Source organism: Pollachius pollachius (genome assembly GCF_949987615.1).
Source record: "Pollachius pollachius genome assembly, contig: scaffold_47, whole genome shotgun sequence".
NCBI classification, from domain to species: domain Eukaryota; kingdom Metazoa; phylum Chordata; class Actinopteri; order Gadiformes; family Gadidae; genus Pollachius; species Pollachius pollachius.
The window spans coordinates 15,857-37,939 of NW_027641604.1; the positions used below are offsets into that span (position 1 = coordinate 15,857).

Genomic DNA, 22,083 nt, shown 5'->3' on the forward strand with positions numbered 1-22,083 from the left:
ACATATCTGTTTCTTGGTAGACACAAATAAAAGGAAAACAATGAGAATGTCATAGGTTGAAGTGGGCACATCTGCCTTGGCTTATTGAAGGGGACCATGGGGTTTTCTACAGTTGAGGGAGCTTTCAATTAACATTACATGGAATTGAAAGTAATGGAAACATTTATTTTTTGTGCGCCTTCAGTTCATTATTGGCCAGTCACTTTAGAGTGGTACCCCCCCCCCCCCACACCCTTCATCTGAACAGAACAATTGGAACAGCGACCAATTAAAAACAAGGACCAAATCCAGCTCAACCATTTTCGATTTGCCAAATTGCCAGCCACACAGGAGGACTAATGGACCTCAGAACATCTTGCATGCAAGTGTTAAGTGTAAAGAAGAAAGATGCGTAAAACTATACAAAAGACATAATCAGAAGATAAAGCCACCTATATAATAGATACTAGTTCATAACCACTGGAATCCACTGGGAAAAGCATCAACCTTGGCCTAAACAATTCACAGTAACAATGGCCTTGTAATCTTAAGGCGTCTTCTGATAATTCACTTATTAGATAATGATGAGCGAGCCATATCATACAAAAAAAATAAGATTAATTTTGTGTGAGAAATGACCATTTAGATGGGTGCAAAAACAAGGAGATGCTAGGAGACATAAGGGCCAAGACCGGTGGGGTGGATGGCACATACATGCTATGGTTATTGAGGACATGTCACAACCTGCAGCCAAGGGCCAAATCCACCGAGCCGCCATCTTAGTTCCGTCTTGGTTCTAAACTCTAGCTGGGATGTAACTGATGGCCGCCAGGTGAAGAAAGCCCAGTGAACAAAGAACAGTAAGATTAAATCAAGAACAGGAAGAGATGCAGATCGATAAAAATCTCCCTCAACTGGTAAACCAACACTCAGAGCATCCATTACATTCTAAATACGTCACCCATGAAACCCTCATTTAGATTGTGAATATAATTTGCTTGCTAATGCAGCAAATATGTGTACAGTATTATGTGGTCTGAATTTATTCCACCTGACTATTGTAAAAGACTGATTGTGGAGGAATGGTCAAATTTGAATGCTTGGTCCTTTATATCTGCAAGTAAATCAATGTAGATATCGGCATGTATCACTTTACCACATCCAATCCCTGTCTGTGCATTAATCATACGCCTGTATCGGCCCAGCCTCATTGGTTAACAAACCCAAAAACCTTCTTTCTCTGTTGAGTGTTGACGTCATTGAAGAGCAGAGCTCCAGAGGGATTCGTTACGCCGAGTGTCGTCAAACCTCCGAGACAAACAGGTGGAGATCAACATGGTTTTATTCTGCACACATACCAAACCAAAACACCTCCCTAATACTGTCATTGCATTAAATGAAAATCCACTTTCTAAAACAACATTAAAATAAATCTTTGTTTTGGTACATTAGCATCGGAGGCGAACTTAAACATTTGTAAATGTGGTATAAAGGACAGACTTGTTTGATCAGACTGGGACTATGACCAGTCAGTGGACCCGCGGTTTACATTTGAACGTTGTTCGGTATTACAAAAAACGTCTGTTAGCGTCCAAATATCGGGATTTCTGAATCGAGATTTATACGGTGACAATTATTTAAATTGCAAGAGAGAAAAGCTTACATCTGATGGATCAAGATAGTAGTTTGTTGGCAGCATTTCTGTGTGATTGAAAATAAAATGTAGCTACGCGCTCAAGTTATATTACAATTTAAGATGATCAATCCGTTCTCCAAAGCAAGCCTACGAAATACAGACCGATAGTGGAGCTCTACAGTGCCTTGCAAAAGTATTCAGCCCCCTTGGCTTTTTACCTATTTTGTTACATGACAGCCTTTAGTTCAATATTTTTTTAATCTGAATTTTATGTGATGGATCAGAAGCCAATAGTCTAAGTTGGTGAAGTGAAATGAGAAAAATATATACATAAAACTATTTTTTAGAAATTAAAAACTGAAATTTGGCATGTGCATATGTATTCACCCCCTTTGTTATGACACCCATAAAAAGCTCTGGTGCAACCAATTACCTTCAGAAGTCACAGAATTAGTGAAATGACGTCTACCTGTGTGCAATCTAATGTGTCACATGATCTGTCAGTACATATATTTACATATATACACATTTTTTGAAAGGCCCCAGAGGCTGCAACACCTAAACAAGAGGCACCACTAACCAAACACTGCCATGAAGACCAAGGAACTCTCCAAACAAGTCAGGGACAATGTTGTTGAGAAGAACAAGTCAGGGTTAGGTTATAAGAAAATATCCAAATCTTTGATGATCCCCAGGAGCACCATCAAATCTATCATAACCAAATGGAAAGAACATGGAACAACAGCAAACCTGCCAAGAGACGGCCGCCCACCAAAACTCACGGACAGGGCAAGGAGGGCATTAATAAGAGAGGCAGCACAGAGACCTAAGGTAACCCTGGAGGAGCTGCAGAGTTCCACAGCAGAGACTGGAGTATCTGTAGATAGGACAACAATAAGCTGTACGCTCCATAGAGTTGGGCTTTATGGCAGAGTGGCCAGAAAAAAGCCATTACTTTCAGCAGAAAACAAAATGGCACGTTTTGAGTTTGCGAAAAGGCATGTGGGAGACTCCCAAAATGTATGGAGGAAGGTGCTCTGGTCTGATGAGACTAAAATTGAACTTTTTGGCCATCAAAGAAAACGCTATGTCTGGCGCAAACCCAACACATCGCATCACCCAAAGAACACAATCCCCACAGTGAAACATGGTGGTGGCAGCATCATGCTGTGGGGATGTTTTTCAGCAGCCAGGACTGGGAAACTGGTCAGAGTTGAGGGAAAGATGGATGGTGCTGAATACAGGGATGTTCTTGAGCAAAACCTGTACCACTCTGTGCGTGATTTGAGGCTAGGACAGAAGTTCACCTTCCAGCAGGACAATGACCCCAAACACACTGCAAAAGCAACACTTGAGTGGTTTAAGGGGAAACATGTAAATGTGTTGGAATGGCCTAGTCAAAGCCCAGACCTCAATCCAATAGAAAATCTGTGGTCAGACTTAAAGATTGCTGTTCACAAGCGCAAACCATCCAACTTGAAGGAGCTGGAGCAGTTTTGCAAGGAGGAATGGGCAAAAATCCCAGTGGTAAGATGTGGCAAGCTCATAGAGACTTATCCAAAGCGACTTGGAGCTGTGATCGCCGCAAAAGGTGGCTCTACAAAGTATTGACTTTAGGGGGGTGAATAGTTATGCACATTGACTTTTTCACATTGTCATTTTGTCCTATTTGTTGTTTGCTTCACAATAAAAAAAAAAAACATCTTCAAAGTTGTAGGCATGTTCTGTAAATTAAATTATGCAAATCCTCAAACAATCCATGTTAATTCCAGGTTGTGAGGCAACAAAACACGAAAAATGCCAAGGGGGGTGAATACTTTTGCAAGGCACTGTATGCTTTTTTTCCATCCTCAATGCAAGAATTCCTTCGATGTATCTGTTATGTCTAATTGAGTGTCACACACACACACACACACACACACACACACACACACACACACACACACACATACACACACACAGGCACACACACACTCGCACACACAAACACACACACACACACACACACACTCGCACACACACACACACACACACACACACACACACACACACACACACACACACACACACACACACACACACACACACACACACAACAAATTTGACATTTTGGCCACTTGTGAGCACATTATGAAATAATGGGGAAATGGGGAGGAGGAGATACCGAGTAGTTAGGTCAGATGACGTCGAAAAATTAGCTAACCATAAAATCAGCTAAAAGGTAATGAGATCTACACAGACGAGAAAAAAAAAACAAGTACAAAATGTGGTGCTAGTCGGCTCCACGTTTGGCAGGAATAGAACAATGTGAATAAGCGGGTAAGCAGGTGCCTACTCCATTCCAGACTAGACAGTAAACCTCCAATCAAACCTGACTGCACTTCATACAACAACGCAAAGAAGAGGATCCACAAAAGATGGCAGTAGTATTTACAAGAAGGTACTACTACTCCAGACGTGACTTGTAGACACTGACGGCCGCCGTATGTAAGGTGTCAGGGCCGTCAGCAGGCCGTCGTTCTCAGTGATAAATACGGAGCGGACAGTTGCTTTCTTTCCTTCATTTGTATTCCAACACCGAAGTTTCTATATCGGCCGTCCTGGTTGCCGCGGTAACGAAACGATGTTAACCTGGATGCGCTGTTCGCCGTTCCCATTGTCGTCCTGTGTGGCGTTCTTTGCTCGACCTTTGACCTCAGCGGAAACACAACAGCGCCGTCCTAATGGAGTCTCTCGCTCTCCTCCCTAGCCCCCGTCATCGAGTTGCACCGCCCAACGTCTGGTCTGGAGCCCCCCTGGGAAGGGGGCGGGCGCTCACGGAGATCCCCCCCGCTCACCCACACCCCGACCCAAACTACTGCGTCCCGCGACGAGCTTCCTCCAGTCTAGGGCTCCTTCCCGGCCCCGCCCGCCCCTGCCACCAGGTTCCTCAGCAGCTTGCGGCGGCCAGCCTGGTAGTCCTCCTCGTCCACGTTCACCAGCAGCTTGATGGCCTCGTGGCCCACCGCTTGCTTCAGGGAGTCCGTGATGAACACGCCCTTCAGCGCCTCCAGCAGCGAGCCGTTGATGTAGTCCCTCCAGAAGGCGTCCAGGTAGGTGAGCTCAGAGAACTTGATGTCACAGATGATGGAGCCCAGGTCTCGGGACTTCAGGATGGTGTTGGCCTGGTTGAAGCGCTCGAACTGCCGCTCCAGCGCCTCCTGCTTGTTGGAGAACACGTTGCCCTGCAGCGCTGACTCGTGCTGGCAGTACTCGGCCCGCACCCGCAGGCGGATATCTGCAACAGGACAGCCTCGGGTTAGGGTTAGGGTTAGGGCTAGGGTTAGGGTTAGGGTTAGGGTTAGGTCGACCTCTGGGTTAGGGTTAGGGTTAGGTCGACCTCTGGGTTAGGGTTAGGTCGGACCTATGGGTTAGGGTTAGGTCAAACCTCTGGACTACATGCGTTAAAACTCCCATTGTAAATAGCTCTGTGGTTAGGATCTCAAACGGTGCAATAGGTCCTTAGAACCTGGAAAAGGTTATTTTGGTATAACTTGCTTTATTAACTTATATGTAAACAGACTAGCAGTCCTTAGTATTAGGGTTAGGGTTAGGTAAACAGACTAGTAGTCCTTAGTGTTAGGGTTATGTAAACAGACTAGTAGTCCTTAGTGTTAGGGTTAGGTAAACAGACAGTAGTCCTTAGGGTTAGGTAAACAGACTAGTAGTCCTTAGTGTTAGGGTTATGTAAACAGACTAGTAGTCCTTAGTGTTAGGGTTAGGTAAACAGACTAGTAGTCCTTAGGGTTAGGGTTAGGTAAACAGACAGTAGTCCTTAGGGTTAGGTAAACAGACTAGTAGTCCTTAGTGTTAGGGTTAGGTAAACAGACTAGTAGTCCTTAGTGTTAGGGTTAGGTAAACAGACTAGTAGTCCTTAGGGTTAGGGTTAGGTAAACAGACAGTAGTCCTTAGGGTTAGGTAAACAGACTAGTAGTCCTTAGTGTTAGGGTTAGGTAAACAGACTAGTAGTCCTTAGTGTTAGGGTTAGGTAAACAGACTAGTAGTCCTTAGGGTTAGGGTTAGGGCTCTGTTCACCACAGGTCTGCTTTTCCCTGCACTCGGCCGTAGAGTGGCTCCTCTTCCTCTTGCGGCTAGAAGTGGGAGGGGCTGGCTTGGTCTGGGGCGTGCCCACCTGTCGCCCCGACGGGGAGCAGCAAATCACGGGCTGAGTTCCTGAGGAAGGGGCGGGACATGAGAATGAGGTTTCTGGGCTTTATGATGGAGATACACTATGGAATAATGTTACTCCAGAACCACAATATTAATGGTTAACATATTGATTTTACGAAGGCTACCTTTGTAGTCTTCCAAACATCAGTATTAACGAGATCTACATCGCGGAAGTGGCAATGTGGAACTCGTTTATATTGATGTTAAACAAAACATGAACTTTGAGAGGAAGACTTTGAGAAGAGTAGGTTGACCTTCTCCCAACAATAACAAATGGTAAACAAAAGATTCCCATCAGCTTCCCTATAATTCACACCAATGACAGGACTCCTTGAAGGACATGCTCAAGGTGGTCTTTGTTCAGAGGAACAATGTGTTGATGAATAAATATGAAGGCTAGATTGATGCTGGCAAGCGGAACGCTCCGTGACTCTCCCGTGGTAGCCCACCCCACCAATGCTAAGCTAGCCTCTTCTAGATTGACACAGCATTGGGGAAAGGAGTGAAAACATCGTCTCTTGGGAACCACACCTGCATGTTTCCATGCATAATACATGATTGTATGCACATGCCAACCGCACACCCACCTGTATTTCTGTGAGGCATATGATCCAGTCCCTGAGCCGCGCCCCGAGGGGAGACGTATCGCACAGAGGTCTCCTCCAGGTACTTATCCACTGGGTCCGGACACACTGGGGACACAAGGAGAGCCAGGCTGGTTAGGGCTGTTCCATTCCACCCCCGAGGCATCCAGCAGGTGCTCTCATCCAGAGCGTGGATTTAGATGCATGTCATCCAGGAGCAGGTAGGGGTTATGCCGGCATCAGACTACATATCATTTTGGTCTTTCACCATTGTTGCCATGTCACATTAGCCGATTATTGCAGCGTGAAAGGTGCCTGTAGTTTGGCCTTGAGACAAGGCACACTACACGTTTGGCCTTGAGCCATTCAGTTTTCCTGACCTAGGGTAAGATTTTCACTCTGGAGGGTGGTTTCACTTTTTTTTGCGTTTTTAAGCCCCTAAAATGCTGTCGCCGTCTAAACGAAAGGCACATCTGATAACATTTTTTGTCATTTTCACATGCAAGCGTCATTGAAGTTCACCTGGGATCAGGGAGATAGGGGACGGAGTTTGAGACACGATCAACCATGCTGTTGGAAGCATTGGCATCAGTTTACAAGTTGAAGTTGACAAGTTGTCTGACAATGTGAAATCGGTCGAGGATTCCTACATGCCGTGCTAGACTTTCGGGCGTCTCGGATGAATCCTCACAGCTTTTTGACCATGTCACATGTTAAAAAGCCTGATTGATGTTTCCCACCATCATAAACAACAGTGACACTGCAAGCTTGTCTGTGGCAGCAAAATCCTGCTGAAAACAGGCTGGGCATTTGGCGTCACTTATTCGCTTCAAATACTTTTTCTTTTCAAAACTTGGGAATTAATACGGGCCGGTACCGAGCGGTTGAAAACTATTTTCTGTTGGGGTGTCCTTTGTCTGCCTTGGGCACCTTCGTTAGATTACTCAATATGACTGTGGCAGTAATGTTTTACACCCCGCCATGACGCAAGTGTAAACGCGAGCAGCATAGCTGCATGCCTGCTTTCAGCGCGTCATTTTTATTTGGTTATAATAATACGGAATCATGTTTAAATAGTTGTTGTTGGTATAAAGACTTGTACATAACGAATTGTTTGCATGATAAAATACTTTGAAGTCACAATGAGGGTGACCCACAATAGTACACCCTGTTATATAATCTGCAATCGTTGGAATCCATTTTGACATTCACAGGCATACCTAGATGCTGCTTCTCTGTCCTATGAAGGTCAGAGTTACGGTTCTGCACTACAGACGATCACTCCATTACTCATCTAGCTATAGTTAGGGTAGCTACTGATCTGGTCTTTACGTGCATCCAATGACGGGTGGGATGTCTCCTGATACAAAACGAGACCAAGCATCGAAAAACGGGAACCGTGGATCATGTCAACAGAAGAACAGTTCCTTTTACTGTTGCCTAAAAGCGTTTGGCAATAATCTAAAATGACCCTTATTTCTAGTTTGCGTCAGCTTTTACCACCACTGTTTGCCCATTCAGCATCTACCGCACTCTGATGTCTCTGTCCCTTTAGAGGGGTGAGGCTGGTGTCATTGAATGGCCTCAAAGCCCCTTGAGACTGTAACTGGAGCCCCTTGAGACTGTAACTGGGGCCCCTTGAGACTGTAACTGGAGCCCCTTGAGACTAACTGGAACCCCTTGAGACTGTAACTGGAGCCCCTTGAGACTGTCACTGGAGCCCCTTGAGACTGTAACTGGAGCCCCTTGAGACTGTAACTGGAGTCCCTTGAGACTGTAACTGGGCCCCTTGAGACTGTAACTGGGCCCCTTGAGACTGTAACTGGGCCCCTTGAGACTGTAACTGGGCCCCTTGAGACTGTAACTGGAGTCCCTTGAGACTGTAACTGGGCCCCTTGAGACTGTAACTGGGCCCCTTGAGACTGTAACTGGGCCCCTTGAGACTGTAACGGGAGCCATTCAAACACAATTTACCTGACCACTAAAACATAAACCAAAGCAGAGGTTGACTCAGGCCAACAAGGGGCACAGTCAGGGGTCAGGGGTCACAGTCAGGGGTCCCAGTCAGGGTTAGGGGTCCCAGTCAGGGTTAGGGGTCCCAGTCAGGGTTAGGGGTCCCACTCAGGGTTAGGGGTCCCACTCAGGGTCAGGGGTCACTCACCGGCCTGCCTCTTGCGTAGCGTGACGTACGGCAGCAGGTCGTGCCGTGTTATAATCCGCAGCAGCTGCAGAACGTGCCGGAAGTTGGTCTCGTCGCAGCGGCCCTGGCGCTCCAGGGCCAACAGGAAGTCCCGCCCGCTGCGGATGCCGCCGCGCTCGTACTCATCGATGACGTCCACGAACAGGAAGCTCAGCACGCGCACGTCGCGGTGCGTGAGCTGGGCGCCCACGATGTCGAACATGCGGTGCAGCGAGTACAGCCCGTAGGAGCCGTCCGCCGCCTCCTCCGGCCACGGCTCCAAGGTGCCGGCCGCCGGCCGCCGCAAAGAGGCGGAGCCAGTGTTCGAGCAGGAGGGGGCGGGGGGGGCGAGTCTGTCGGAGCCCGTGCGTCTGTCCGTCGGCGGGCGCTGGGGGAGGGGCTGGGGGGCGGGGCTGGAGTCCAGGGGGTGGGCGTGGTGGAGGTTGGGGGCGTTGGAGCTGGGCGGGGCGATGGGGGCGGCGCTGACGTTGGCGTTGGGGAGGGGAGGCTGCTGTGATGTCATCGCAGGGGGAGGTGAAGGGGAGGGACGCTGGAGTCCCTGTCGCTAGCGGACCGGTCCACTCCTGCAGAAGAGCCACTGTGTGCCAGAAAAATACATAAGAAGAGGCTGAACGGATGGATACATTAACTGCACTTGTTGTCATGTAGTACCATAAGAGACCTATTTGTTATTCATACACTCGCGATAAAATAGTCAGGCATCGTTTGCACTTGGTGAACATAACTGCTGATGCTATAGTTTTGTTACACACAAATGTTCCTAAACGTGATTCAGTAAGTAGCGTGATACTAATACGACAGGGGAATCCTTCACTAGCCTGCATTTGTATAGCTGTTAACCATTAATTCATTAAACACAGCGATTAACACACATTAACATAGCAGTAGCAGCAAAAGCAGGTCAAATGAGACGCATATCTGACATTTGGTTTAGGTTTTCCATTAGAAACCCGGATCGTCGACTTCTCTTACGGCGTTATTTCAGAAAGCCCACAGCACCTGGCATTAGCACTGACATTCACATGACACAGTGAGAATAATGAGCCATGCTGCGTACACAAAGCTAGCCAGTATATACAGCTAACGCTCACGGCTACCATCACTAGCTAAAAGCTAGCATCAGAGACACACCGAGACGGGTTACCAGTAACGAGAGACGGGTTACCAGTAACGAGAGACGGGTAACCACTAACGAGAGACGGGTTACCAGTAACGCTCGTCGCTTGGTGCAGGTAACAGTCGCCGAAAATTTGATTTGGTGAGGGTCCCTTTACAAACACCCCTGTCCGGCTTTCCTGGAGGACTCTGCGACTACACTATGGTCGGATCCCTGTGGGCTGCGTGATGGTTTGTTGTGGCTCCGTTAGCCTCCGCTAGCCGAGAGCTAAGAGCCTTCGGAAGAGAAGCTGCTCTGTGTCCTCGTTACCTCGGGTCTCCTTCTACTCTCCAACACGGCTCAGGGAACCAGGCATCGGATGAGCTCTGTTGCGGTCCCGTGTCGCAAAGGTGTCCCCGTCCTAGAAGAATGGTCCTGTTTAACGGGGATGTGGTTCATGATACGGGGGTCGGGAGTAACATGCCCATTTTCGTTATTCAGCTAAAATGAAAGAACTTCCAGGGTCATGGTGCAGTCCATATCCGGATGATGTTCGGCGTTTAACCGACAGAGGGCAACGTAAAGATTTATTTTCGATCAATTCAAAAACAATGCGACTTTGAAATAAAGAAATGTCTGTTACAGACATCCAAGTCCTATTGAAATGTTTCAGAATATTGTGTTTTTTTCATTAAAACTACTTAAAAACAGCTGCATCCTGGTTGTTCACTTGCAGATTGTCGAGTCAGCTCTCCGGCCAGGGACTGAAAACGCCTCGCAGGATACCGGCAGAGCCACGCTGGGTCATATCCCCCCGGTGTAGGCTATCACCACCGCACATCGAACCCAAACCCCAGCCATTAACTGCTTTAAAGAACGAAACAAACATGGTTTGGCAATGTCCCGACACTAACGTTACACTAAATTGGCTTGGATGATAATTCGTAACATAGGATTAATCTCTACGTAGACTGAGTCCTACTACAAGAAAAAGCTAAAAACACATAGCCTAGGCCTCCAATAAGTGACATTGTTTTTAATTTTGGGAAGTATTTATTGGCATTACATAAAATAATTTATTACAAATGTCACGTTTTCATTTTCAAGTAGGCCCAAGTTGAAAGTGAACGATTAATTGTGGTTGTCCTGTTACTTGATGAATTCAAAGTAAATAAAAAAACGGTAAATCTGAATAACTTCACCCTATTCTGGAAAGCTATACATTTACCCAAATTAGAATATTATACTGCTTTAATCTTTATAACATTGTGTCTGTAGTCATTGGGAATGTTGATTGTTTTCTTCGAATTCACATGCAGATGTTATTCCGTTTGTTTCGTTATTCGACAGTTAGAATTTGAATAGTTCTCGTGAAATATCGGCGGACATGACGATGTCATCAAACTTTTCCGTTGCTACCTCACACTCTTTGTCCTTGGCACGTCCAGGAAGCTGTCCAGGAATATAAATAAATAATAAAGTAGAAAGAATAACACAATATGTTGAACAGGCATAGAGCAAAGTAGTCTACATACCATGTAGATGGTGTATATAATAATTATAATGATCAAAATATACAAATAAACAAATTTAGAAATTGATATTCTGAAATCTTGTAAAATTAAGAATTTGTCTATGCTTAATGAATTCCATAACAGAATCGCTAGTACGCCTACCTGGTTACACACAGCCTGTCCATAGCGCACATAGGTGGCGAAGTGTTCACAGTTGAAGGTGAACAGATCGTAACCAAACTGTTTGTCCAGCAGCACGTCGAGGCGCTCTCTCATCTTCTTTACGGAGGACGGCTTGCCGGCGTGGACGTTGTTTCCGATGGTGATGCGCGCTCCCTTCGGCACCGTCACCTGGGCCAGCGGCACTCTGCGGATCTTCGTTGCTCCCAGGAGCAGGTCCCCGCACACGGGGAAGGCCGCTTGCAAATAGCCGCTGACTTTGGTCATCAGTTTGCTTTGGTCTAATGAATGAACACAACTATCAGGTAACAATAGAACGATTGCTTTGGTCTAATGAACGAACACAACTATCAGGTAACAATAGAACGATTGCTTTGGTCTAATGAACGAACACAACTATCAGGTAACAATAGAACGATTGCTTTGGTCTAATGAACAAACACAACTATCTGGTAACAATACAAAGAATAAAAAACATGCAATAAATGCCAAAGGTTAAAAGAAATAGCAAATCTTGAAGGGCTATATTGATGTATCGGCATATGTCAAGGTGCTTCGGTTTTAAACTAAAATAATTTCACATTTCAGAAGGAGTAGAGATCCAAAAGACTAACTGGTCTATAAACAGTAGCACTTTTAAGTTTGAGTTTAATTATTCAGCTATGAAAAACCGACTGGTAAATATTACAGAAATTACAAATAACTAAAGTGTAAGGTATATAGATTTAATTAAAAACTGAATGAAAATTGACCAATCAACAGTAGCAGCAATGAATAATTGCGCTGCACGATCATCGATGGATTTCTACCAACAGATGGCAGCAAACAATGTTATGTCTTTCTATTCACACCTGAATGGGAGGAAAGTCATTGTTCAAAAACACCAGATAAGTAAATTGTACTACGTAATTAATTACAGGTCATCAGTATGGTGTATATGTTACCTACTGTAAGCAATTCTCACCTGCGACAGCGAAATGAATGACAAATCCGTCTTCAGCGTAAACTCCCCAGTGTGAATATCCAATGGGATATACAAATTCTATCAAATCTCCAAACTGGGCTGTGGACACAATCTCTTCGATCTGTGTCCATAAACAAAAACAAATGTGTGTAACTAATGGATGTGAACAATAAAAAGCAACCGATATCACTCAAAGCTCCACCCTGCCCACCGCGCCTATCCAGTTTCCAACAGGTTCAGCTGCATAACTCCAGCCCATGCCTGACAGTCACAGGATGCGTTTCACTCTCCTTCAATAGTTGTAGGCTACTTGTATTTTAATGGTAGTCCTAAAGATTTTTGAACACCAATAAGAAGAAATGTAATTTTATTGCAGTCTCATTTTAGAGAGTGCCAATCGTTACAACGGAGATAGATCCAAGCAATTGGATTTTACCAGGAGATTAAAATAGATTTGAAGCGATTTACCAAGATGTTTTACATCGATCGATATTTTTCCATGCCATCCACGAAGTTCATACTATTTACTTAACCTATATCGTCCATCATTTTAGGCCTATCATTTTGTTATGAACCCATTGGCATTTTACTAAATTTATTTTACTTTGTCCTCCGTTCAAGTTGATTGTTAACTAGAATTTAAATTATCATATACAACTTAATGAGACAAATGTAAATTAATCAGATTTAACATAGACTCATCTAATCCATCAAGTAGATCTGTCACACTAAACGGTTGGTGCAGGTAATGATCAAACAGGTGTCTTTTAAAGTTTGATTCTTACCTGTGACTGAATGTCCATTGTAGACTCTTCTGCCAAGTTCTTGTTTTTGCCAACTCCTCTAATGGTAATCTTCTATAAAGGGCGGGTCCCTTACCAAACGAGTTTCCGCGACCAAACTAGTTTTCTACTGAGGAACATTCCCTGAGCATGCTATCATCCTAATGCTAGCAATTTAATCATTCACAAGTCAGCTTCAAAGCGGCTCCGTGATCGCGTTTGTCTGATTGCGTGATATAGCCTCCCCCTGGCGCCAAAGAGGTACTTTACTCTTTTGAGACCTGTTTCTATAGGCCAATCGGTACCAACTTTGAAAACGGTTGTTCACCGTCGGAATGGTTGTAGTTTGTGTTTTTCCCCCCATTGACTTCGATTTTAAAAAAAATAGGTCGGTGAGCCCCTGCAACAGTTATATGGATAATGGGAAGTCCACAGTAATCCACACAAAACGATCCCCATTAGTAAAGGGGCGTGTCCATCATCTGCGCGCCAATTAAGGTCCCTGGGTACTCGCAAGTGGTGTTGTGATTGATTGAATAATGGAGCCAAATTGCATAAATTGCATCGTATTTGCCATAACTAGGCCATTTTTAACAGATTCAAACAATTTTAAATAACTTAAGGTCGGCCATGATTAAGGAGCATGTGTAACAAATGTTGGGTGATTCGGGTGTATGGGTCTTTTTTCAAGGTTTTCCCAAATCTTCAAGGTTCAGGGGGCGGGGCCATATACCATAGCTCTGCCAGATTCCAAGTTTCAGAAAATGTTGTCGCGGGGGGCGGGGCCGTTTAGGCTTGACCGCGAGCACCCACTGTGGTACCAGCCGTACCGCTTTCTTCTTTACCGGTATACATAATCAGATTTCATTTGACAACTCCAAGGTGTTCAGGTTTGGAGTGGTTGATTTGAGCGTTTTTACCCCATTCACTTTCCATCTTAGATAATAAGGTAAAAATATATTTTAAAAAAGTATTAAAAATATCTGTGGTTTGGCTTTGAAACATCTAAAACTGTAGTAGATAATTACCGAAAATGAGGCGGAAGAACTATAATAATAAAAATAAACATGATAAAAAAATAGTGTGGCTTTCTTTGCGACCACACTAATTATTAATTTAATGAGTTAGGGCAACGCTGTTTCTTGATTACAGGGATATTATAACCATTCAAAATCGTAGAGACAATCGTCCTTGTTTCATACAATTTTAGTTTATTTAGTAGACCCAGCGTTGAATAACACCTGCCGCTGGCTGCTTGAAGCCCACCAACATAACCAGCCTGCGAGCAGCACCTCCTCGCAGGCTTTGCCCCTGCTGACGTGAGACGGGAAGTCGCCAGCCGTGTCGAGATGACCAAGGCCCCCGGTGATGAGCGCCACCTCCTCTACGGACGTGTACCCCCGGCCCAACGGCTGAAGTCCAGGAGAAGCTTTCCCAGCCATGTCCAGCCCCTAATCACGGGAAGAAACCAGAATCCAACTATGGACAAAAAGGCTTGGGGACGACCCCCCCCATTGACACGGGTATCCCTCCTTCTGAAGCCTCCGGGCTCAGAAGCACCATGGGTCCAGTGGGAGACGCTCAGCCGCCTGAGAACACAACAGGGCCATCAAAGCTGCCATGGGCTCTGAAGCTGGATGTGGGGAAGAGGACCATACAATGCAGCACTGCCTTGTCGGTCCCCCACCCAACCAGCTCTAAGGATCTTGCAGTGTTCAAAAAAACACAAAGGACTGTGTAAAGAAATGGGAAACTGTCATATAGCCAACCAGCTTCAAAGACACGAAAATAAGACGTTTATTTGGTCTCTGGTTGGCAATCAATTGTAAAATAAAAGTAGAATAAAATACACAAAGCTAGAATTGGCATCAGCAAGACATAAGCTGAACACCAATAAAAAGTGTTGTAATGTTTTTTTTGGCAGGATGACATGTGTTGTATTGTAATGCAAGCACCGTACATTGTAAATAATTGCCATTAAACTTTAAGTATTGTAAAGCAATTAAATCTATTGTAAAATAATGAATTGCCATGTTGTAATGTAAAGTAATGTATTGAAAGATAATATAAGGTAATGTAATGCGTGATGATGTACATCTGCTCCAGGCCTTGCTCTCCCGCTGGCTCCGCCCATTTCCCCCTTAGCTTCCTGTCATGTGACCCATGAGGGTCACATGACAGAAAGCTACTTCTTGTAGTTGCCGAGCTGCACGGCCAATCTGTCGCTGACGCAGCGGAACGTGGCGGGCTGCACCTCCCAGTAGCGCACTGGGTTGTCATAGAGACTGATGCTGTTGTAGAAGGTCTTCTTCACACTGAAGGAGGAAGGGCAGAAGGCATCCACCTCCACCTTGCTGATGTTGTTGGAGTGCAGGTAGACCACCTGAAGGAGGAGGGACATGATGACCACAACACGTTGTCACTCAAAGATAAAGAATGACATCGTTTCAGAGTGGTCCTGGATTTCAAATAGTATTTTAAAAGTAATTCTAAGAAGTGCGTTCTTCGAACATTGGGGCTGGCAGGGACTTCACTAAGGTACCTGCAGGTGCTTCATCTCTGGGAGCCCAGCGGGGACTGAGGAGAGCAGGTTGTGGTGGAGGTGGAGCTCTCTCAGGCTCTGGACGTAGTACAGGCCCCCGTACTCGATACGACGAAGCCTGTTGTGGCCCAGGCCCAGCCTGTTAGAGAACACACATTTTGTGGTGAAGAGGAGTGCGCTCCAACACTTCTAAAGAGTAAGAAACACCCAAAAGAACCTCGGTGGTTTGGCCATTAAGAAAGAAAAAAAGAATAGCTGTTCAGGTTTAGTAGTAGTTTATTAGTTATTGGGTAAACAAATTGATTGATGAATTGATATTTCTAAAATTTGTATCATTCTATTGTCTTGTAATTTGAATAGTGAATACTATTCACAAAATGTGTGACGTTTAAGTGGAAGCCAACAACAAGTCATTATAACTCATAATTTCAAACAATTGTATTTTGCTAGAACAATATTTGCAGAGATCTTTTACCTGTACAGTTCGCCATAATGCGTGAGGTCTTCCTGCCCAATGGTTTGGATCTGATTGTGGTCCAGGTGTAACTCACGAAGACTGTCAGGGAGGTCTGGTGACGGGCGCAGAAAAGCAAAGACTGACTTGGGAAAAATGACGCTATTTTCTATCTGGGAACAATGAAATTACCAAAATGTAAAGAAATTATTTTGAAGTAACTCCAAATAACAACAATCAACCATTTTGTGAGTCTCGCCCAAATTGACATAAAAAATGTAAATCATCCTTTTATCATCATCATTATCGTTTTAAGTTCTGTTTTTACCTTTTGGGATAGCGGTGAGTTTAGCCTCTGAAATCCTCAGGAAGTTCAGATTCAGGCCGTCGAACGCACCAGCTTCCAGGCCGCTGTTTCTGATGGGGTTACGACCCAGTTCTGCCATCATATTCAAACACATTTTAATGGGATTTATTTGTATGATATATATCTTGCAATAGCTGTATATTAAAGATGTTACCTTTACAATTTTTGTGCCTTCAAAATGAGAAGGTCCTCCAATAATAACATCATCAATGATAATACTGAATGTTGGATTTAAATGTAGGCCAAGTGATAATCCATTCACAGAATTATATTCTGGCGGAATGATTTAAGCCAACATGGTCAACATCATGTTAGCCCATTTCTATATAATAACATAAAAACATCCTTCACTTAAATGAAATACACTGTAAAATGTTTACCAATACAGTTCATTTTGTGAAGGCCAGCAAATGTTCTGGATTCTATCTTCTTAATGTTGTTGTCGTGGATACGGAGCTCCACCAATGAGGAGGGGAGGTTTCTGGGCACCGTGGTCAGCCGGTTGTGGGACAGGTAGAGCTTCTGCGTGCTCACCAGGGGAAGGAAGGCCCGCGGGTGCACCTTGGAGATGAGGTTGTTCACCAGGACCAGAGCCTGTCAGAACCAGAACCAGACCAGTCAGAACCAGACCAGTCAGAACCAGAACCAGACCAGTCAGAGACAGAACCAGAGCCTGTCAGAACCAGAACCAGACCAGTCAGAACCAGAACCAGACCAGTCAGAGACATAACCAGAGCCTGTCAGAACCAGACCAGTCAGAACCAGACCAGTCAGAACCAGAACCAGACCAGTCAGAACCAGACCAGTCAGAACCAGACCAGTCAGAACCAGAACCAGACCAGTCAGAGACAGAACCAGAGCCTGTCAGAACCAGAACCAGACCAGTCAGAACCAGAGCCAGACCAGTCAGAGACAGAACCAGAGCCTGTCAGAACCAGAACTAGACTAGTCAGAACCAGAACTAGACCAGTCAGAACCAGGACCAGACCAGTCAGAACCAGGACCAGACCAGTCAGAACCAGAACCAGACCAGTCAGAACACAACAGGCCAATTATCTCCATCCTAACCCAGAAACAAGGCACTGTTGCCTTCTCAAAGAGTTAATACAAAATTCAAACCTCAGCAACAGCACGCCCTGTGATCATACAGTGGTTATTGCAGTCGCAGTATCTGATTGGCTGACATTATAATCCCTCCAGAATCAGGGCAGTACTGCTTCCTTAAAGAGCAATATTAAACTGTTTCTGTATGACTGGTTTTAGCGGATTTGAAGTTGACCACCTACTTTATTTTCCACACTGTAGCATTTAGCAGACGCTCTTATCCAAAGCAATTTACATTAGTTCAGAAACCAGTTACAAACTAGCATAGAGAGAGGTGCTGAATGAAGGATGCAATACCATTGAGCTACAGGATGTGGCTTACGTAAAGATCATTGAGACCCTTGAAGTCATTTTCTCTGATCTCTGTGATGAAGTTTCCCTGGAGGTCCAACAGTCTTGTATCAGCAGGAATGTCATATGGAACGCTAGGTAAACCTGTTGGGGAACGTTTCAAAAGGTTATTGTCCATAAGCGGCCTACAGACATGTTTCTTCAGCTCGGATCACACTCAACAAAAACAGAAAAATGAAAACCACAATAAGGCAACTTTTCAAATGGTTTAAACAAAGACAGGTTGCTAGTAGAGATGCCTCTGGTAAACACCCAGACATACTACAAACGTTTTCTCACAAATGGGACATTTCTCCATAGATCAGCAATTACTCCTCATAAAAGAAATTCCTCTCTGCAACCGTTGTGAGTCAGCGCGCGACATCTCTAACCCCACTGTGATTTGATAATCACAGAGAAAGCCACTCTGTGTGGTTCAGGGTTAAAGTGAGCATTGCTTTCACTTGGTTGTTGTGTGTAAGTATATGTCATTTACTGCAAAACTACAGCCACAGCTCCACGTTGCACACGGGGAAGATGTACTTTAGTTACTCTGAATGCAACATACTGGAAACTGGCCCTGTGAGTCAAGGCATGTTGAGGGGACTCACTGATTAGAACAGATATTTTATCTTTTCATTTTCTGTGTTGTATTAAAACTCAACTCAAGAAGTATGCAGTGTGGATGATATGGCAAAGGTTCGATATGCAGCTCATCTGCCTAATGCCCTGCATCCCCTACGGGGGACATGGAAACACAACACTAAGGCGTAGCTCCTATACACCCAACATGGCGTCCTTCAGGCTCCTGGGGGCCGCTCACCGAGGTCTGAGCACTGGACCACCTTCCTGTTGCACTGGCATCCAAACGGGCAGCTGGGGAACGCTGGCATCTCAAAGTCCACGAAGCCGGAGCCATCTTCCTGGTCGTTCATCATCAACAACATCAAGCTCCGGACGTCCACCGTCTTTCCCAGCGGCGAGAGTCCCCTCGGGCTGAAGGGGGAGGCCTGGGCAGGGGCCGCTAGACCCCCAAGGAGGAGGACTATCATACAGAGATGCATTGCTTCACCGCAGGTCTGGATGTTCTCTGGTGGTGTGGCCGGAAAGGGATCACATGGAAGGGGAGAAGAGGGGGAGGAATCACCTTAAAGCCATCATGCATCAGATTTATAACACAGCAACAAAAGGAAGACATTTCTTAAAACAAAGCTCTGCATCTGCAGTGCAATATATACAATCTACTATATAACAGACACTTTTATCAAGAGTGACTTTCCGCTTTTTTCTAAGACATACAAGTCGTTAAGGAGCAGGTAGCACTCAGGGAAGCCGAGGAGGCCCGTGCTACATTTGAGATATATATTTTTACTTCCGGACTCCGCACCAAACCGTTAGTGCAAAGTGTTATCCCATTCACAAACACTGGCAATGCGCTGGTTCATCGGAGAAGACCTGTATACAGTTACACACATGAAGACTCGTGAAATGATAGATCCTGCATGACCGAGCCTTGTTTTAGTTCACATTTCGTCTTCCTCCCCCTTCTATTACGTGGTCAGAAGTCCACCGCTGTGAAATGACGGAGCCTGGAGGAGATGCGGTCGCAGGAAGACGGGGACGTTTACTCTCAAACCTTTGGAGTCACAAAAGTCCTAAAACATGTATTTTTTCGGATAGCATTAAATAGGACATTATTGGTGGGATGCACAACCAATAAGGATTTGATCCGTTTCTATCTTTTTGCTTCTAGTTTTGATAAAACACACAGAACTTGCAGTAAAGCGAAAACCCCAAAAGCATCTCTCTGCGGCGTTCTATATTGAACCAAACAATGGGCTTCCCAGCGGGGCCGAGGCTGTCTGGACAGGCTCCAGGGAGCACCACATGCGGTAGAGGCTTGGTTCCCAAGGGGAGCCTCCCACACCCTGAACCACAGCAGCAGGAGAAGCCACAGACCCAGAGAACCAAAGACCATGCTTTATATTTAGTCTCCATTCTGAAGCAGCAAATGGCTCTCTCCTGTTTAAACACATGTCGCTCCCGGCTCAACAATACGCTCACCTCTGGATGAGCGGGATGCAGGAGGCGCAGACCTGGATGATGGGACTGTGTGTGTGAGAGGGTGACGCTACTTATGATTCATTCATTCATTCACAATTCATTGGTTCTTATTCCCATTGATGATATGCAAGAGTCTCTCTCCCATTGCTTTGTTGTTTTTTGCCACCTGAACATTTCAGAAGCCTCGAAGCTGCAAGTCAGAAGCCTCAGGCACTGGTAATAATGAGTGTGTTTCCAACCCTTCCGTATAACACACACTGTAATGAGTATAACATATCATAATACCTTTTGTGTATATATGTGTATATATACTGTATATATATGTATATATATATATATATAGACGGTATATGTATGCATATATGTATGTATACGTATGTATATTTAAATATACATAATGATTCTAGCATGCAAGGTTATTTCTTTTATATATTTCATCAAATTAGGTAATTTTTAAGCAACATGCAATTTAGCATCATTCAGTAAGGTTATATTATATCATGCTATGACATTAAAAAAAACGGAAAAATACATACCTCTCAATGTGAAGACAAACTGAGTGAAATGTCAACCGTCCATAAGTTAGTTTAGGAGGGAGAACTCGACAGGCCGAGCAGCTGTTTCCCCCGGCTCCTATTGGCTTAGCTGAATCCACTGGGGACACGCTGGACAAACACTCTGGGAAGAGGCAGAGAACAGACTAACCCGCAGAGTCCTGACGGAGAGACCAGAGGGAGAGAGAGTTCTGAAAGAGGAACACTGGGACAAAGAAACAGAGAGGGTGAAAGATAGATTAAGGAAAAGGAAAGAAAAAAAATACTGGCACAGAAACCTAGCTTCAAGTGGTTGGAGCCAGAGAGAGGTTTGCAGAAAGAGAGAGAGAGAGAGAGAGAGAGAGAGAGAGAGAGAGAGAGAGAGAGAGAGAGAGAGAGAGAGAGAGAGAGAGAGAGATCTAATTTGGCAAGGTCGGATAAGGTTTTTAATAATCCATAGGGGATGATAATAGCAAATAGCATGCTTCTCAGCCAATCAGTGGATGTATTCACTAAAAAATACTGAGACATTTCAAACCAAAAATATTTTTTATTTTTATAGAACTCAAAATAGGTGAAAAGACAATTATAAATCAGCCTTCTAACATACAAGGATCGAAAAAATAGCAGTTCAAATAACACAGGATGTGTGTGACATTAAGACCAGGACCACCAGCTTCTCCAAGAGAATCATAAGATGCTATTTATTCATAATTATATGCCCTGAACACATGGATTCATAATGGAAAATGCACGTATTTCTTTATTTTAAGCATGAATTTATGGCAACTGTTAGAACACAAAAGGCAAGACCATTAACCTCGAATGGCTTTCTTCCTGCATCCTTTTTATTTTGGTCTCCCACAAGAAGTGAATCACTTTGTTAGAATGATGGTTTTTGGCAGTGGTCGAGTTGTAAAAACAAGCCAGGGGGGAAGGTGGATTTTAACTTTTAGGGACAGATCATTTGTGCTGATGACATTGGATATGGTGGGAGACCAACGGTGTGATAATTATTATTATTTGTATTACTATTATTATATTATTGTATATTTTTTGGGATAAAATAAGAGCGATGACTACAGTCATCACTCTTATTTTATCCCAAAAAACGCAGCTGATCGGGCGCATCACACGATTCGGAGGTGTGCATCACATTTAAGGATTTAAAAAACTGATTCTTATTGTTTTTTTTTCAAAAATGCATTCGGCAGATAAGGGAGACTAGCGTTGCTCACGGGTTGGAATGAAAGGGAGAAAACGGGACAGTTGCCTGCGGAAGCGATGTCTGAGATGCAGAGACAGCTTCACTCTACCAGCGTCTGTCTGGGAAGGGGAGATGGCTGTTTCAGAGGGGGATGATTTTGATCATTTTAATTCCAAAGGGGGATGCCATCCCCCCTCAACTCGAGTGCTGGTTTTTGGTGAGAATCTTGGATAATGCATTACTCCCCTTTAGTTTGTGAAAACGTCCATACCTCTAAATGAGTCTCAAATTCAAACATTACTAAATCTTGTATCTGTTTATCTTCATAGCTTGATATG

At 44.6% G+C, this 22,083-nt stretch overlaps 3 protein-coding genes across 4 annotated transcripts; all 3 read right to left on the minus strand.

Annotated features, from left to right (window-relative positions):
• Window positions 1-273: 273 nt before the first annotated feature.
• On the minus strand, window positions 274-10,191 carry LOC307091544 (death effector domain-containing protein-like). 2 transcript variants are annotated; one of them, XM_079759183.1, is made up of 5 exons: window positions 10,035-10,191; window positions 8,570-9,185; window positions 6,412-6,516; window positions 5,690-5,827; window positions 274-4,892 (listed from the first exon to the last, which is right to left on the minus strand). In XM_079759183.1, the coding sequence occupies exons 2-5, from the start codon at window positions 9,108-9,110 to the stop codon at window positions 4,501-4,503; spliced, it is 1,176 nt and encodes a 391-aa protein (XP_079615309.1). In that variant the 5' UTR covers window positions 9,111-9,185; window positions 10,035-10,191; the 3' UTR covers window positions 274-4,500. The 2 variants fall into 2 exon arrangements, with proteins under 2 accessions (XP_079615309.1, XP_079615310.1); XM_079759184.1 differs by lacking the exon at window positions 10,035-10,191 and adding an exon at window positions 9,816-9,941.
• Window positions 10,192-10,743: 552 nt separating this feature from the next.
• On the minus strand, window positions 10,744-13,292 carry LOC307091555 (phospholipase A and acyltransferase 4-like). Its single transcript, XM_079759192.1, has 4 exons — window positions 13,148-13,292; window positions 12,363-12,483; window positions 11,381-11,679; window positions 10,744-11,156 (listed from the first exon to the last, which is right to left on the minus strand). The coding sequence occupies exons 1-4, from the start codon at window positions 13,163-13,165 to the stop codon at window positions 11,055-11,057; spliced, it is 540 nt and encodes a 179-aa protein (XP_079615318.1). The 5' UTR covers window positions 13,166-13,292; the 3' UTR covers window positions 10,744-11,054.
• Window positions 13,293-14,391: 1,099 nt separating this feature from the next.
• Window positions 14,392-20,728, minus strand: LOC307091543 (biglycan-like). The gene is made up of 8 exons (XM_079759182.1): window positions 20,542-20,728; window positions 18,765-19,031; window positions 17,934-18,046; window positions 16,888-17,101; window positions 16,469-16,579; window positions 16,162-16,255; window positions 15,687-15,825; window positions 14,392-15,527 (listed from the first exon to the last, which is right to left on the minus strand). Exons 2-8 carry the CDS (start codon window positions 19,003-19,005, stop codon window positions 15,330-15,332), a joined length of 1,110 nt encoding a protein of 369 aa, XP_079615308.1. The 5' UTR covers window positions 19,006-19,031; window positions 20,542-20,728; the 3' UTR covers window positions 14,392-15,329.
• Window positions 20,729-22,083: the final 1,355 nt, after the last annotated feature.

What these genes read in the sequence shown, in the direction of transcription:
- LOC307091544 (XM_079759183.1), bottom strand. Translation starts at nt 9,110, where the DNA reads ATGACATCACAGCAGCCTCCCCTCCCCAACGCCAACGTCAGCGCCGCC. An exon ending in GCTACGCAAGAGGCAGGCCG is followed by an intron (nt 6,517 to 8,569) that starts GTGAGTGACCCC and finishes TTGTGTCCCCAG; the next exon opens with TGTGTCCGGACCCAGTGGAT. An exon ending in CAGGGAAAAGCAGACCTGTG is followed by an intron (nt 4,893 to 5,689) that starts GTGAACAGAGCC and finishes GTCCTGTTGCAG; the next exon opens with ATATCCGCCTGCGGGTGCGG.
- LOC307091555 (XM_079759192.1), bottom strand. An exon ending in CATTCATTTCGCTGTCGCAG is followed by an intron (nt 11,680 to 12,362) that starts GTGAGAATTGCT and finishes TTCATTCATTAG; the next exon opens with ACCAAAGCAAACTGATGACC. An exon ending in GACAGGCTGTGTGTAACCAG is followed by an intron (nt 11,157 to 11,380) that starts GTAGGCGTACTA and finishes ATTCCTGGACAG; the next exon opens with CTTCCTGGACGTGCCAAGGA.
- LOC307091543 (XM_079759182.1), bottom strand. Translation starts at nt 19,005, where the DNA reads ATGCATCTCTGTATGATAGTCCTCCTCCTTGGGGGTCTAGCGGCCCCT. An exon ending in AGGGTCTCAATGATCTTTAC is followed by an intron (nt 17,102 to 17,933) that starts GTAAGCCACATC and finishes TGGTTCTGACAG; the next exon opens with GCTCTGGTCCTGGTGAACAA. An exon ending in CAGAGATGAAGCACCTGCAG is followed by an intron (nt 15,528 to 15,686) that starts GTACCTTAGTGA and finishes CTCCTCCTTCAG; the next exon opens with GTGGTCTACCTGCACTCCAA.